The 18,406-nt window shown below is 44.9% G+C and overlaps 1 protein-coding gene across 3 annotated transcripts in view; it reads right to left on the bottom strand.

The window, feature by feature from the left end:
* Nucleotides 1-18,406, bottom strand: part of sugct (succinyl-CoA:glutarate-CoA transferase) — a 469,744-nt gene that overhangs the window by 431,313 nt on the left and 20,025 nt on the right. For all 3 annotated transcript variants that reach the window (XM_033019979.1, XM_033019981.1, XM_033019980.1), the window contains exons 2-3: nt 1,070-1,115; nt 902-975 (exon numbers count right to left, since the gene is read on the bottom strand). In XM_033019979.1, coding sequence (XP_032875870.1) covers nt 902-975; nt 1,070-1,115 — 120 coding nt within the window. The remainder of the gene's footprint in view (nt 1-901; nt 976-1,069; nt 1,116-18,406) is intronic.

The following is an 18,406-nucleotide window of genomic DNA, read 5'->3' as shown; positions in this document are numbered from 1 at the left end:
CCACATTGATGTTTTGGTTGTAAGTGGCTGCTGTCCTGAACATGTCCCAGTCCGTGCACTCAAAGCACCTTCCCGTGACCCAATGTCCCTCCCCACACCCGGCCCTCTTCAGCCCTTGTTCCCTGGTGGGGGCGGAGGGGGAACAAGGGCTGAAGAGGGCACGATTTGTTCTCCAGAACAAATCAAAAAAGAACAATTTAAATAAAATTTCAAAGAGTTCAGCACCGTTCTGGAATGGCGCTGAATAAAGGTAGGTACCCGCTATGCAGCAGAAAACTGAGTTTTCACACGCTTCTCGTCCCGCGAAGCAGGAGAAATTCACAAGTTAGGGGACTTTTGAATACCACGGTCTTTTGAGGTCGGAAGTTAGCGTCTATTCTATTTATAGCCATGTGGGATTGCTCAAAGCTGAATGACGGTAATGGTTCCAATCATCGGGACAAGAAATGTTTGAAAAAAAGGTAAGATTTATAATTTTATCAAGAATAGAGAAACAATTTTATGGGTGATAAATATTTTATTTATTAATACTTACCATTTAAAAGTATTTTCATTTCAGATAGATCCCTCATTAAATAAATATGCCAACTTAAAATTTCACAAGTAACCATCGGGACATGCGGTTTTAAGTGGGGGGGGGGGGGGGCATCGAACATCGTGATTTTAAAAAAAAATAACACTTTATTCATTTAGGGTTTAATCATTATTTATGAGGATTATGTTTATTAACAATATAGAAAAAGAAGAAATGGGATAGAATTACGGATTTTCCTTATTTACAGCATCAAAGTAGCGGGACACCATACTAGACACTTACTGAAGAATCATCCATATACATTCCACAGATGCATCATAGTAGAGCCTGATTTTAACAATATTTTTTATTCAAATTAAATGTTACCTGGTCTTTCTACTTTGATGATTTCTGCACCCAGATCTCCCAAGATCATTGTGGCAAATGGTCCTGCTAACACTCTAAAATGGGCAATGGAAACAGATGATTACATTCTCATTGCTACATTTTCATCCAAATAACAGATTTTAGTTGTGTTAATAAAAATGAATTTACCTTGTGAGATCTAGTACTTTTATTCCTTCTAATGGTTTCACATTTCCTAGAAACCAAAACACACTTTTAGAGGTCTTATCGAGTCACACAATCAACTTCAAGACACACAAAAGATCTTACACATGCATCATAATATTGACTCCACAAAGGATCACACTGTAAGTTATAGACAACACACTCTGACTGGTCTACAAATTTGAGACAAAGCTGGATTCTGGTGGCATAATCTCACTATATCATCGGGGCCAAGGAAAGAACGTTCACGTCGCGGCCCTGTTTCAACCAATCTTTCCACCACCACGCACAAGAAGCACAAGAAGCGCAAGACAGACACCATTGTGCAGATGCCGAGAAGTGTGTTCAGCTCTGGCTGAACAACTTCTAATCTTGTGTGTGGACTCGATAAGAAGAAGAAGAAGAAGAAGAAGAAGACTATATCATCAATGCGTGCCTTTTTAAACCTTGAGACAAAATCGTCTGTGGAACATTTGCACAGGGTTTTAGGATTGGCAAGTGTAAAGGAGTTAAGTTTGACACGCTGTAACTTTACTAAGTCTTTAATAAAGGCACATGTCAAACACGTCCCAGTACTGACTGCATCTAGTCTTCAAGCGTACTGGAACCAAGGGAGGAACAAGGGGAAGATATCACAGTTATACTGAGATGACTGGGCGTGGTTAGTGGTATTGAGGTAGCTACATTATAGGTTGCATGCATAAACCATCTACAGCAAGGTTAGCACATCTAAAGTATTCCCTCACACCATACTAATGATCGTTGCTTCCTTTCATGAAACATAGAAACATGAAAAATATGCACTATAATGCAAACTTCAGGTTACTTAATATGAGTGTTATCAAAATATTGACAGAATTTGACACCGCCACAGAAAGGGATATCAGGACAGATCACCCAAAATGTGGTCAACTGGATAGGTAACTTGCCTCTTATAAAGTTAACTGAATTACGGAGCGAGATTAGTTTAGTGTGAGAATCCGAGCTTTAGAACAAGCCAGCTGAAAGCAAAGTTGGCAGATATAAAATCAGAAGTGTGCAAAGTTGATATATGGTAAGAGTAGGGTTTTTGTAAGGCAATGGAAATATGGGAAAAGAGATCATTGTTATTGAAAACTAATGGCAAAGAAGGTGGCAATTGACCAGGTATTCATGGTGGCTGAGACTGTGGTGCAAAGTGTTTGCTGGTTAGGGAGTTTAATTTAGTTTAGTTTAGTTTAGAGATACCACACGGAAACAGGCCCTTCGGCCCACCGAGTCCGTGCCGACCAGCGATCCCCGCACATTAACACTATCCTACACACACTAGGGACATTTTACACATACAGTGTAAATAGTGTGGGAGGAAACCGAAGATCTCACGCGGTCACGGGATCGAACCCGGGTCTCCTGCGCTGTTAGGCAGCAACTCTACCACTGCGCCACTGTGCCGCCCACGGTTGGCGAGGGGGTTGAGGCCATGAAAGGACTTGACGGATGATAAATTCAAAACAGACGTGTGGTTAAAGCAGCAGCCAGCGTAAGCCCACAGCCACAGTTGCAATGGGTGAACTAGACTTTACAATTTAAGATGTGAGCATCAAAGTTTGAGATGAATACATTTTTATTGAGAGATATAAAATGAACGGGAGTGCACTCTCATTATCAAAACCGGAAATAACTAAAGGTATAGATGAGAGCTTCGGCGGATAACCTAATGGAAGAACGGAGACAGGTGATTTTATAGAGGTGGAAATAAATTACCCTAATGAATACAGACAAACACTGAACTGTAAGCCAAACAAACAAATTTGAAAACAGTTGTGTTCAAGAAGGAACTGCAGATGCTGGAAAATCGAAGGTACACAAAAATGCTGGAGAAACTCAGCGGGTGCAGCAGCATCCATGGAGCGAAGGAAATAGGTAACGTTTCGGGACGAAACCCTTCTTCAGACTGATAGGGGGTGGCGGGGAGAAGGAAGGAATTTGAAAACAGTCTGGCTTCACTTTATACAATATCCTCGATGATAATGTAGAAACAAGGAACTGCAGATAGGCACATTAAAGGTGGAGTAACTCAGCGGGTCAGGCAGTATCCCTGGAGAACATGGATCGGTGACGTTTCTGGTCTAGACCCTTCTTCAGCCTGATTGTGGGGAGGGGGAGGGGGAGGGGGAGGGGAGAAGAAAGCTGGAAAAGAAGAGAGACAGGAGAAAGCGTGGCAGGTAACTGGCGGACATAGGTGAGGGGAGTTTTTGATAGAAAGGTGGTTGGAACAAAGGCCAGAGATAAGAAAGGAAAGTGTGAGACAGGTTTGAAGTTGCACATTGTAAATCCAGAGTGAGCAAAATGGCAGGAGGGGAGGGGAGGGGGGAGGTCATTGGAGGGAAAATGGGTGGGAGCCCATGTGAGGCACAGGGGAGGGAAGGTGGGGGGGAATAGAGGGGGATTGGGGGGGGGGGGGGGAATTAGTGAGAGGTTACCTAAAATTGGAGAATTCAATGGTCATACCTTTGGGTTGTAAGCTACCCAAGTAGAAAGCTTGCCATTTAGGTAGCTTACAACACAATGGCATACAGTGCATGCTTCAAGAAGACTACTATCATCCCGGTGCAAAGAAAAGTAAGATCTCACGCCCTAACGACTAACGTGCAGTGGCCATGGCATCCACCACCGTGAAGTGTTTGAGAGTCTAGTTACGGAACACATTAAATCCAGTCTACCAAGCGGCCTTGACCCACTGCAGTTCGCCTACCGCCACAACAGGTCCACAGATGATGCCATCGCCCCAGCCCTACACTCATTCCTGGAACACCTGGACAAGTGAGTCACCAACTCAGACTCCTATTCACAAACTACAGCTCAGCTTTTAACATCATTACCCATCCAAGCTCATCACCAAACTGTGGAACTTAGAATCAGCAATCGGATCCTCGACTTTCTGACAAACAGACCCCAATCAGTGAGGAGAGGTGACAAATCATCCTCTATGATAATCCTCAACACTGGTGCTCTGCAAATAAATGTTCTCAGCCCCCTTCTTTACTCCTTATACACCCACGACTGTGCCAAGTACAATTGCAATTCAACTGACAAAATCGCAGACTACACCACCACGATAGGCCGGATCTCAAATAATGAAAAGACGGAGTATGGGAAGGAGATTGAGAACCTCGTGACCTGGTATCAAGTAAACAACCTTTCTCTCAATGTTAGCAAGACAAACGAGATAGTGATTGACTTCAGGAAACGAAGCGGTACACATACAATATATTTGCTTCGGCAGCTTACAACCCAGTGGTATGAATATTGATTTCTCTACCTTCAAGTAACCCTCTCTCCATCCCTCCCCCACCCAAGTCGTATCAGCTTCAGTCGTCTTGTTGAGTCTCATTGTCTACTCGTTTTCACCTTGGCCACAGTTAACAATGGCTTGTTTCCTTTATCATCGTTACTTTTTTGCATATCTTTCATTCATTTGTTATACATCTCTCTACATCACCGTCTTTATCTCATGTTTCCCTTTCTCCTGACTCTCAGTCTGAAGAAGGGTCTCGATCGAAAATGCCATCTATTCCTTTTCTCCAGAGATGCTGTCTGACCCGCTGAGTTACTCCAGCTTATTGTGTCTATCTTCGGTTTAAATCAGCATCTGCAGTTCCTTCCTACACATACAATGTACACATACAATGACAGTGCCAATGTAGCAATGGCTGAAAACTTCAAGTTCCTCAGAGTAAATATCACCAGCACCTTGTCCTGTACTAGCCATATCGACGCAATGTCCAAAAAAAACATATCAATGGCCCTACTCCCCAAAAAGACAGGAGATTCAGCAAGTCCACAAAAACTTTCACCACGTTCTACAGATGTACCGTAGAAAGCATTTTCTCAGGATACATCATCGCATGGTTTGGGAACATCTCCATCCAAGACCGCATGAAATTGCAGCAAATTGTGTTTGCACCCAAACCAGCTCAACCCGCACCAGCACACAAACCAACCTCCCTTCCATTGACACCATCTCGTCGTGGCTACCTCTCGAGGTCGAGGATGATGGTCTACGTTCTGTTGTTTTTATGGACTCTCAGGTGGCTTATGACTTCAATTCTGGCTTTGAAAGTTCTTCGACATTCAGGACAGGTAATTCCAGATGTCAGGTCGGATTATGGTTGATGCTGCCTCTCTTTCCGTTTTCTTCTCTTTTCTTCTAATTCTGAGCTTCGAAGATCGCTGTTCCTTCTTGGATGATGGTTCTCCAGAGTTTCCTGTCCTTGGCATTGGTTTCCCAATTGTCGATGTTGATTTCACATTTCTTCATGCTGGCTTTTAAGGCGTCTTTGAATCTCTTCTTTTGTCCACCTCTTTTCCGATTGCCTTCTTTAAGCTGCAAGTAGAAGGTTTGCTTTGGTAGACGCTCGTCATCCATCCGAACACCATGACCGACCCATCTTAGTTGATTTTTGATGATGAAGGCTTCGATGCTAGATGTTTTTGCTTCATTCAGCACGCTGACGTTGGTTTTTCTGTCGTCCCAGCTGATAATTAAGCTGCTTCGAGACAGATGGAACTTTTCAAGTGTTTTCAGATGGCGTCGGTATGGTGCCCAGGTTTCTGATGCATACAGGAGCGTTGGAATCACCACTGCCTTGTACACTAACATTTGGGTATCTGTTCGGATTTCCCGATTTTGAAAGACCCTCGTTCGAAGACGTCCAAAAGCTGTTCCAGCACACTTAAGACGATGTTGGATCTCGTCATCAAGGTCGACATTGGAGGAGAGGTGACTTCCAAGGTACGGAAAGTGATCCACAATTTCCAGGGTTGTTTCACCAAGTTGAATTGATGGTTCTTCCCGATTTGTCTCAGTTGGCGATTGGTAGATAACCTGAGTCTTCTTGGAGTTGATGGTAAGTTCAAGTTTCGTGTATGCACTGTTGAAGGCAGTCAGGATCTGTTGCAGACGATTTTCTGAGAGAGCTGCAACACAGTTGTCATCTGCGTATTGGAACTAGATGAGGGATCTCACCCCGGACACTCCCTCTTATCCCCTCTTCCATCAGGCAAGAGGTACAGAAGTGTGAAAACGCACACCTTCAGATTCTGGGACAGTTTCTTCCCAGCTGTTATCAGGTAACTGAACCATCCTGTCAACAACTAGAGTGGTCCTGAGCTATAATCTACCTCATTGAAGATCCTTCCACTATCTTTAACTGAACTTTATCTTGCAATAGTTTTCCCCTGTATCATGTATCTGTACACTGTTGACGGTTCGATTGTAATCATGTGTAGTCTTTCCGCTGACCGGTTAGCATGCAACAAATCACTGTACCTCAATACACATGACAATAAACTAAACTGTAATCTTTTTAAAATGCTTCAACAACAATTTCATTGACAGGATGAAAGTGTTCATATCTTGATCTGGCAAGTGGGAAACAGCTAGGTCAGATGGAACATTTTTCTTATGCACTATGACCCAATACACATGAATCCTTCTGCAGCATCAGCAGCTTGGGTCACTCATTTGAAAATTCTCTAGGCTTAAAGTGAAAATTACTGGACATCAAATTGAATTCCAGCACCTTTATGGTGCATCAGGAGTGTTATGGAATATATTCATTCTGCCTGGAGGAGTACAACGGTAAAGATACTCGAGAAGTAACAAAGCATCCCACTTAATTGGCATGACATCCACCATCCTAAGCATTCATTCTGTTTTAGATAGACAGAAAAAGCTGGAGTAACTCAGCGGGTCAGACAATGTCTTTGGAGAAAAGGAATAGGTGACGTTTCAGGTTGAAACCCTTCTTCAGACTGAGAGTCAGGGGAAAGGGAAACGAGAGGTATAGATAGAGAGACAGAGAACAAATGAATGAAAGATGTACAAAAAAGTAATGGTGATAAAGGTAATCCTTTTTACTCGAGCTACAAGATGCAAAATCGACACGAGGAAGCATAATTCCTCTCCTAGATTACTCCATCAGCACGCCTGAGCCAGTAACGTCCACCATCAAACACAGCAGGTGTGTGGAAACTCACAGCTTCAGGTTCCCTTTAAAATCACTCACCATCTTGCCTGGGAAATGTATTACCTTTCTTTTATCATTGCTGAACCCGAATTTTGGAACTTCCTATCGAACAGTATAATGGAAGAACCTTCGCCAGGATTGCAGCACGTTAGGATGGCAGGTCACTTTCCCAAATGCTGGCCTTGCAATAAAGACACTTGAAACATCCATCAAAAGTTATGTCAAGAGGTACTGCAGATGCTGGTTTACACCGAAGATGGACACAAAATGCTGGAGTAACTCAGCGGGACAGGCAACATCTCTAGATAGAAGGAATGCATGATGTTTTTGGTCGAGACACCCGAAACCTCACCCATTTCTTCTATTCAGAGATGCTGCCTGTACCGCTGAGGTACTCCATTTTGTGCCTATCCATCAAAAGTTATACCTTATAGATTTTAATGACACAAAAGAGGAACATTCAGTCAACGTTGGCTTCCGCGGCAGCAATCCCATTGGTCCCATTGACCCTCTCCTTATTCCTTTACTCTGCTTACCTATTTTCTCTTACAAACACTCATCGACTTTCCTTGAAATCTTTTTGCAATTCACCTTCAACTACGTGTAATTTATAGCAGACAATCAACCTACTAGAAAATCTTTGGAAAGTGGCAGGTAACCGGAGTACCTGGGGAAAACTTGTGTTAATGCAAGCTCTTATAAACTCCAAGTTATAAACTGAGGTCAGGAGAGAGTGAGGATCCACAAACCTGTCTTCATCGACAGGACGGAGGTGGATGGAGAGAGTCAAAAACTTCAACTTCCTGCGCATGCATGTGTATGAAAATGTGTCCTGGACCCAGCACATTGATGCAATCATAAAGAAAGTCCATCAATTCCTCTACATCCTCAGAAGATTGAGCAGAGTTGGTATGTCAACAAATACTCTCTTGAACTTCTACAGATGTACAGAAGAGAGTATATTGACAGGTTGCATCATGGTCTGGTTCGGCAACAAGTATGCCCAGGAACAAAGAAAATTGCAAAAAGTGGTAAAATCTGCCCAGTGCCAAAATGGGTGCTGGTCTCCACACCATCGAAGAGATTTACAGGAGTTGCTGCCTCAAAAAAGCAGCCTGCATCATCAGAGACTCACACCACCCTGGCCACACACTCATTTCACTCCTGCCATCAGGAAGAAGGTACAGGAGCCTGAAAACTGTAACGTCCAGGTTCAGAAGCTGCTTATTCCCTCCAACCACCAGGCTATTAAACACAACAACCTCCAAATAAGCTCCGAACTACATAGACGTAGGGATATTATTTTTGTCTTGTTTGCTTGTTTTTCAAATAGGCAGAACATTTTAGTTGGTGTTCATCCTGGTGTTTACAGAGTACTATGTTCAATGGTTCAACGGTTATTTATTTTCACATATGCACAGCACAGTGAAATTCATTTGCACAGTGTTACGACTCCCGAATGCAGGTACTTCAGAGCCACGTAACACAAGTCAAAAACCAGGTTCAGGTTCAAAAAAACAGTTTTAATAATTCATTGGAACACAAAACTCAAACCTGATATAAACAACCCAGTCAGGGATATGGATAAACCGACAAACAATTTAACAATGCTCCAGCCAGCCACACCATGGGCCGTCGAACCGGAGATTCCAAAACCTGCCCAAAGGGATACAACCCTGAAACCAAAATACAGGAAAACTCTAAGGTCAGCCCTTATCCGTCCCAACACAATATCTGATACCAAGGAATGGTGAAAATACACAAAGTTCTATGCCATGTGGTCCGGCTGCCTCGGCCCCCACCAACAGTCTGCTTATCAGTCAGAGTCTACGACGAAGAGAAGGATTCTGGGAAGCTCTGGTCTTTATACTTCAGATGAGTCACCCGTCACCTGACGCAGCTTGGCCAATCGGGTACAGGAGCCTTTAACCCCTCGATTCCAGACTCACAGCCACGAGGCCTGTACTTGGGATAGAAACAGAGAAGTAAGTACATAGCATTCACCAGGGGGGGGGGGAAAGCGCCTAACACCCCCACCCAAAGATACTGAATAAGTTTCTGAAAATGAACTAAAAAAAACACCACCAAATTTCAGCAACTATTCAGTAACACAGACATCACTGGCGCGACAATGCATAAGCCAATACATCATCCTTGCCACGGATATGCCAGTCAAATGAGACAACCGCAAGGGAAGCGTCTCCAAAGCCTCAGAGTTACTCAGCTTTCCCTGCGTTGCTGCCACAGACAACCGTGCCTCCCCCACATCACCACCCGTGTCAGGGGGCAGCACCACTGCAGCCAAAACATGCTTAGAAGGACTTAGCTCCGACCCATCAACCTCCACAGGCTCCTTCCTGTCGAACCAGTCCTTCATCCTAGACTGAGCAGAGGCAAGATTACCCATTGCCAGTTCGTATGCCCTCCTCAGTCTAGAGCAAAAGGTACAGACGTGGTCTAAAATACTCCGTTTTGTATCCTCCTGCAACCATTTCTCCTTCAGGACCCTCAACGGACCACGTACAGTATGCGCGAACACCAGGTCAGCAGGACTGAACCCTAAAGACTCCTGCACGACCTCACGCACCGCAAACATAACTAGATGAACCCCCTCATCCCAGTCTTTTTCAAACTCCAGGCAGTAAGTCCTCAACATAGATTTCAAAGTCTGGTGAAACCTCTCGAGAGCTCCCTGGCTCTCAGGATGATACGCACTGGAGTAACAATGCTTAATATCTAACAACTTCATTACCTGACTAAAAACCTTCGACATGAAGTTGGTACCTTGGTCACTTTGCACAACCTTGGGCAAACCGAACAACGAAAAAAACTTAGTGAGAGACTTAACAATTTCAGGGGCAGTAATTCTACGCAAAGGGACCACCTCCGGAAAGCGGGTAGTCGCACACATAATTGTTAATAAAAACTTGTTGCCCATCCTTGTCCGAGGTAGAGGGCCCACACAATCAACTAGAATCCGCTCAAACGGCTCACCGACCACAGGGATTGGATATAAAGGCGCAGGAACAATCGATTGGTTCGGCTTTCCTGCCACCTGGCAAATGTGACAACACCTGCAGTGCTGTTTCACGTCCTTTTTCAACCCTGGCCAAAAAAAATTCCGTAAGATGCGGTCATACGTCTTATTGACCCCCAAATGTCCACCCAGAGGACCATCATGAGCCAAACAGAGTATCTCGTCCCTATACCGACGAGGCATCACAATCTGATCAACCACGCTCCAATCATCATGCCCAGATATATCCAAGGGAGACCACTTTCGCATCAGTAAGCCATCCCTTAGAAAATACCCCTTTGCTGTGGAATCCATATCCCCCTCAGGCACTGCGCAGTCGCACAGATCAGATAAACCTGGATCACTCTTTTGCTCCTCAACCAGCCGGTCACGTGACAGTGACACCGGCACATTTCCAGACACTATCCCATCTTGAGATGGAGAAACACCCTTCACAACACAGGATCTATCATCCTGATCCCCAAAAATGCTCTCACTCAGGTCCACCACATCCTCAAACTTCGCCTGGCTCTTAGCCATAGCCCTCGTGACAGCACAAGCTGCGAAGACCTTTGGATGCTGCATAGCCAATCTATCAGGATTCTGCACCATCGGAACAGCCGTCACCTCAGGAGTGACTAAAACTCTACCTCCTGCCAAGTCATTCCCCAAAATCACAGAAACTCCCCCAACGGGAAAACACGGCCGTAACCCAACAGTTACCCGGCCTGAAACCAACTCGGACTCGAGACGCACGGTATGCAAAGGCACTACCATGTCATCCATCCCGAATCCTACCACTGGGACACTTGACCCAACCGATGATTCCCCAGAAAACGGCAGTACACCATCCAATATAAAGGACTGAGTAGCACCAGTATCACGCAAGATGGATACTGGAACTCTGTCACCCCCATCCTCTAGAGAAACAAAACCATTCATGATGAACGCAGAATAATTCCTACACTCATCAGACTCAGGCACCTCAGGTACGACAGGTGCCTTCTGTGCACCCACCAAAGCCACAGGCTTTGCATTTTTCTGCTTCAGAACGGGACACGACTTTAACATGTGCCCTCTCCTTCTACAATAGTAGCACACAGGACCTTCATCAGTCCTTACATTCCCGTCAACCTTATCAGCTCGGACCTCCCCCTGTATCAACGTGCTGCATTTTGCAGGCACAGAAACAGCTTTGACACTGCCACCGGCGACACCACCACGATCAACCGGCCGTGCACCAATACTATAGGATCGCCCAACAAAATCAGATTTATGAGTCAATACATACTCATCTGCCAACACTGCAGCCTTAGACACCTCATTCACCTTCTGCTCATTAAGGTAAGTAGTAACCCTCTCAGGGAGACAGTTCTTAAAGTCTTCCATAATTACCAAGGCCCGCAGTAGCTCAAAATCCTTCACTCCTTGAGAAGCGCACCACCTGTCAAAAAGTGCCTCCTTCTCCCTAGCAAACTCCACATAAGTCTGACTATCAAACTTCCTAAAGCGCCGGAACTTCTGCCGGTACGCCTCTGGAACTAACTCATAAGCCCTTAGTACTGTAGACTTCACACACTCATAATCCAGACTGCTTTCAACAGATAAAGACGAGTACACCTCCCGTGCTTTACCCACAAAGACACACTGCAATAGCAAGGTCCACACGTCCCTAGGCCACTTCAAGGACAAAGCCACCCGTTCAAACACTGTGAAATACTTGTCCACATCCTCCTCACGAAATGGGGGAACCAGGTGGATGTTCTTGCTCATATCAAACTCCCGTTCCCTAGAAGAAACCCCGGAATTACCTATTTCTTTTTCCCGCAGCTGAAATTCAGCCCTTTTGGTTTCCTCCTCAAGCCGTTTCATTTCAAGAACATGCATGAGCTCTTTCTCTTTTAACAAAGAGGCAATTCTCTGTGACTCAAGCTCCATCTCCTTCAGTTTAATGACGGCCTCCATGTTCTGAACTGGCTGAACAGAAGGTGGGGGACTGTCTGCACCACCAGGCAAAACCTCAGCCTCCACCAACGCAGCCCACAACTCCGATTTAATGGAGTGTTTCTTTGAATGCTTGTCAATAGTAATGGCATAGTTCTCAGCCAGCAAAATCAAATGCTCCTTCGTACATCTATCAAACAACTCCCGACTAGGAGCCTCAACAAATTCTTTCACCTTAAATTCCATTTTCTAATGTAGCCCCAAACCACCAGCTAAAACTTGGGCCTTAATGCTACCACAAACAGGGAAGAAAAAATTCCCTCTCAACACACAGACTTCCTCAGTCCAGAAGCCTACCAAAAATACCCCCTAAAAACGTCTAGGGTCCTCAAAACTTAGGACGAGCCCCCATTTTGTTACGACTCCCGAATGCAGGTACTTCAGAGCCACGTAACACAAGTCAAAAACCAGGTTCAGGTTCAAAAAAACAGTTTTAATAATTCATTGGAACACAAAACTCAAACCTGATATAAACAACCCAGTCAGGGATATGGATAAACCGACAAACAATTTAACAATGCTCCAGCCAGCCACACCATGGGCCGTCGAACCGGAGATTCCAAAACCTGCCCAAAGGGATACAACCCTGAAACCAAAATACAGGAAAACTCTAAGGTCAGCCCTTATCCGTCCCAACACAATATCTGATACCAAGGAATGGTGAAAATACACAAAGTTCTATGCCATGTGGTCCGGCTGCCTCGGCCCCCACCAACAGTCTGCTTATCAGTCAGAGTCTACGACGAAGAGAAGGATTCTGGGAAGCTCTGGTCTTTATACTTCAGATGAGTCACCCGTCACCTGACGCAGCTTGGCCAATCGGGTACAGGAGCCTTTAACCCCTCGATTCCAGACTCACAGCCACGAGGCCTGTACTTGGGATAGAAACAGAGAAGTAAGTACATAGCATTCACCAGGGGGGGGGGGAAAGCGCCTAACACACAGCCACAAATGCAGTCACCACAATTTTGGCACAATTTGTTTTTTAAAGGAACAAAGAAGAAGAAAAAATACAAACAGTCCAAAGTGCAAATTGCAGTCCAGGTGTTGGTGGTCCTGGTGCGCCCCTCATCCAGGTAAGCCTAGGTAGCCTGGCCCTCTCCTCTGCCGACTGCCTGTGTCTGGGGGCGCCTCCTGCATCCGAACTTGGAAGGGCAGGAGATAATACCCCAGTCCCTCTCCTACCGGCCCACTCCTCGCTTCCGTCGCCTTCAAACGCTCCCTCCTACACTCTCCGGTCTTCAGGGCTTCGACATCCCTCGTAGATGGCCGTTGGATCTTCGTTCTCGATGGCGGATGGGTCTTTGTTTCTGTCGGCCGCCAGGCCTGTATTTGCCCCTTGTTCACGGGGGTCCTTGTCCATCCTTTTGTGGCCTGTCCTCGTTCTCGCCAGTCACTTCGACAGCCTGGTTCGTCCTTGTTCTGGGCACTTCCTTCAGCCGCCGGGCTCGTCCCTGTTCACCGTGGCTGTCGGCCGGGTCCGGTCGTGATTTGCTCTGTGGCGGCGGCTGGATCCACTCCAGCACGGCTGCATTGCACTCACCGGGAGTTTCCCTTCTGCACTTGCGCAACGCTCACCAGGGAGCTGCCCTTCTGCACTGGTGCAGTGTCACAGGGAGCTGCCCTTCTGCACTGGTGCAGCGTTCGCTGGGGGCTTCCCATCTGCACTGGTGCAGCGCTCGGCAGGAACTGTTTACATATCTGTTGCACTGCTGTAAGTACGGATTTTATAGTTCAGTTGCAGGACATACAACAATTGTCTCTTGAAGATCCCTGGATTTGTAAGACAATGACATTGACTGTTCTACCACCGTGCCTGCCTTGTGTGCTGAGGCTGCAGTGTCACAATATCTCTAAAATGTCGCACTTAGCCTAATTTTAAAAGATGCAGTAAAATGAAAGAAAGTACAACCAAAAGCGCTTTACAATCAATTAAGTACTTGAAGAAGTACTTCAAGAAAGGTCTGAAGAAGGGGCTTGACCCGGACGTCACCTATTTCGTTTCTCCAGAGAAGCTATCTGACCCACTGAGTTACTCCAGCTTTTTGTGTCTACCTTAAGTACTTTTGAAGTGTAATCAGCACTGATTTAATATAGTAAACACAGCAGCTAGCTTGCACATATCCAGCTGCTATATTCAGCAAACTGGTAATGTCCAGGATGTTGACTTAAGGCTAAAACATTGGTCAATGCACCCAGATTAACTCTCTTTTATCTTTGAAATAGTGCCAATTGATCTTTTTAAGTATTATGTGACTAGACACGTCAGAGATAATCTCAGTTTCTTATCTCATCTGAGGCACTGTTTGCTCTTTCAAGTGGATATAAAGCACATAAACATACAATTCTGAAGAGCAAAGTGGATATTCTCTTGTTCTGGTTCACATTTCTCCCTCAATCTATATTCCTAAAAGGTCATTATTGTTTGTTAGCGCTCAATGCAAGCAAATTAGCTAACACGTTTCTTCTTTTAAAATATCACCAACATAATTATTCATTCGCAGCAAAATGCCAATAGAAATTAAAAGGTACTATGCAACTCTTTCTTTCAACATTTTTGACACATTTGTCTGTTCCTATAAATGTGAATAAATAAAATTCTCTATTAAAAATATTATGTTTTAAATTGACTGATGCCTAAAAATCAAAGAATACAAAAAAATATTTATTCCTGACCGAAAACCAGATGTACAGGAAACTGTGGGAATTTTATAAAACACTTAAGCAGAGTCTGGACAGTGGAATCACATTTTTGTAAATGTTTGACAGGGTGAGTAAATGATGGGTGGTTCTGGACGCATTGCAAAGTGAACGTGGCTTCCACATCTGAAGAGACTTTAATTTTATAAATTCTTCATTTTCATTTATTTTGCTGCTCGTACATTTAAATGCTTCTTATTGGCAATTGGATTCTTTTTAATCGCAGTGAAACATCTCAAATCATTCAATGACAAAAGCATCAAACAATACAAATCGGAACAACAATAAAATGGAAGGAGTGTGTGGAAAGGAACTGCAGATTCACGTTTACACTGAAGATAGACACAAAATGCTGGAGTAACTCCACGGGACAGGCAGCATCTGGAAGGACGGAAGGAATGGAAGGAGCTACAGAAGGAACGAGGCAGCAATAATAGGCAGGAATAGTTAGGGTGAATGCAGATTCTTTTATCCAGAATAGAGGAATCAAGAACCAGAAGACAGGTTTCCGCTGAGAGTGGAAAGATTTCATACGAACCTGAGGAACAACCTTTCCACAAAGAGGGTGGTGGGTACATGGAACGAACTGCCAGAGACATCAAGAGAGTTTTATTGTCATACTAGACTAAGTGGGACCTGTTGGGTCCCAGCATCACACGGGAGGGCTGGTCCCCCAACCTCTCCACCAATTCCAATATTGGTTGCCAGTGGGGTGTTGCTTCCTGGAGCGCTAGTATGGGTGTTGTGGTCTGAAGGGACTGGTTTCCAGAGGCCTAGTATGGACATTGTGGGCCGAATGGATTCTTGGGCTGGCGGCTCTGTCACTCAAGACTGTTGTGCTGGCAGCTCACTCACTCACGGCTGGTGGGCTGGCAGTTGACTCGCGGCTATTCCTTGAAATTCCATTTCAAGCAGGGTGCATGTTATTTATGGTCCTTATGACCACCAAATTCAAGTGCAGTTTCTTATGACTTCATGCAGGGTGCAAGGTCACTAAAGACAGCGAGTCGTGACCACTCCGTCCTCCATCTTGCAGAGACTGAGCCATGCTGGGTTTTATTGTCCCTCCCCCGCCCACCAGAAGGGGCATGGCCTTCATGGCGTGATTGACAGGAGAGAGAATCTCAACATTTTTAAAACACTAATAACTCTTTTATTTTTCATAGATGGGAAAAGTCCTCGGCACCTGATTAGCGGAGGGGGACTCTGAGTAAGAAGGCCAAAAATCACAGCCGTACGTGGTCACGTTTTTAAAAAATCAATATAAAGCGCAAACAGGAAGTGGTCAAGATTACTTTTAATTATATAGAAGGCAAGGCAACTTTAATTAGGCAAGGCAATTAGGCAAGGCAACTTTAATTAGGCAAGGCAACTTTAATTAGGCAAGGCAACTTTAATTAGGCAACACAGCTTTAGCATTTCCAAAGCAGAGGCAACACAGCTTTAGCATTTCCAAACCAGAGGCAACACAGCTTTAGCATTTCCAAACCAAAGGCAACACAGCTTTAGCATTTCCAAACCAAAGGCAACAGAGCTTTAGCATTTCCAAACCAAAGGCAACACAGCTTTAGCATTTCCAAACCAAAGGCAACACAGCTTTAGCATTTCCAAACAAAAGCACCACAGCTTTAGCATTTCCAAACCAAAGACAACACATCTTTAGCATTTCCAAACCAAAGGCAACACAGCTTTAGCATTTCCAAACTATATTTTCAAACCACATTAAAGGCACTGAGAGTTCAGTAAAACCACTCACAGTTTAGTAGACATGTGTTCAGTGTTATTCACAGCTCAGACTGAGAGACGTGACCCTCTCGCTCCCCCATCTTGCAGAGACTGACTGAGGCACTCAACACTTCTGGATTTTATAGTCTCTCCGGAAGGGGCGTGGCCTTCAGGAGAGAGAATCTCAACATTTTTTAAACACAGATAGCTCTTTTATTTTTAATCGATGGGAAAAATCCTCTTGTCCTGCGCAGCGGAGGGGGACTCTGAGTAAGATGGCCAAACATCACAGCCGTAAGTGGCAGCGTTTTTTCTAAAATCAATATACAGAACACCAGGAAGTGGTCAAGATCAGACTTTTAGTAATATAGATATGTACCTAACAGCAACAATGAAATTCTTACTTGAATTGCTGGAAGATGGTGGGCGGAATGAGTGTTCACCAGGGGTGGGGGGAGGGGAAGGTAAACATTGAATTCAAGTAATAACCCAGCATCCTCTACCATCCCCCCCCTCCCCTTTTCCTTCACCATCCCTTTCTCCTTTTCCCTTCTCCATATACTAATTTCCTCTCCCTCCCATCCCTGAGAACCCCATTTCCTTTTTATCCATCTTTTCCCCCTCCCCCTGTCACCTTCCACCCCTAGCCCACCGCTTTTACATTACTCTTCCATTATTTCCTTTGTCTGACCACGTTTGTCTCCTTTTCACCTCCTTCACAATCTCCACCCATCAGCCAATTACCCCTCCACCCTCACTCGTGTCCACCACTTGCAAGACTTTGGTCCACCCCAACCTCTCTTTTCCAGCCTTTCCTCCCCTGCTGCGTCTGTCTGAAGAATGGACCCGACCACTAACGTTGATTGTCCAGTCCATAGATTTTGCCTGATCCATTGAGTTCCTCCAGCACTTTGTTTTTTGCTGACGTACATACAACACACTAGGGCGGTCAAGGTGACGCAGCAGTAGAGTTGCTGCCTTACAGCAAATGCAGCGCCGGAGACCCAGGTTCGATCCTGACTACGGGTGCCGTCTGTACGGAGTTTGTATGTTCTCCCCGTGACCTGCGTGGGTTTTCTCCAAGATCTTCGGTTCCCTCCCACACTCCAAAGATGTACAGGTTTGTAGGCAAATTGGCTTGGTATAAATGTGAAAATTGTCCCTGGTGAGTGTAGGATAGTGTTAATGTGTGGGGATCTCTGGTCAGTGCGGACCCATTGGGCCGAAGTGCCTGTTTCAACGCTGTATCTCTGTATCTCTAAACATTCTGGAGGAAGAAATAACTAGAAAAAGTAGCATCTTTAGTTTTGAAAAGCGATGGTTTTCATGAACCTCCAGAACAAGGGGTCACAGTTTAAGGATAAGGGGGAAGTCTTTTAGGACCGAGATGTGAATTATTTTTCCACACAGGGAGTGGTGAATCTGTGGAATTCTCTGCCACAGAAGCCAGTTCATTGGCTATATTTAAGAGGGAGTTAGATGTGGCCCTTGTGGCTAAAGGGATCAGGGGGTATAGAGAGAAGGCAGGTACAGGATACTGAGTTGGATGATCAGCCATGAATATATTAAATGGCAGTGCAGGCTCGAAGGGCCGAATGGCCTACTCCTGCACTTATTTTCTATGTTTCTATGATGAAGGCACTAACCCAGTACTCGACTGGTTGTGTTGGTAACGCTGAGTAAGAAGGCTGTGGCTTGGATGCCAAGACAGTACGAGAGAACAATTAGAAGGTTTTGAATAAAATTATACTGGTCTCCGAGTTTGGAATTCTTTCAACCCAAAGCATCTCTTCACTCAATATTGGAAATCACACAAACAAGGTAGAGTGAATGAAAATGCAACACATACTCTGAAATGAATGTTTC

Source organism: Amblyraja radiata, chromosome 4, assembly GCF_010909765.2.
Source record: "Amblyraja radiata isolate CabotCenter1 chromosome 4, sAmbRad1.1.pri, whole genome shotgun sequence".
Lineage (NCBI taxonomy): Eukaryota > Metazoa > Chordata > Chondrichthyes > Rajiformes > Rajidae > Amblyraja > Amblyraja radiata.
This window is presented reverse-complemented; position numbering and strand designations above follow the sequence as displayed.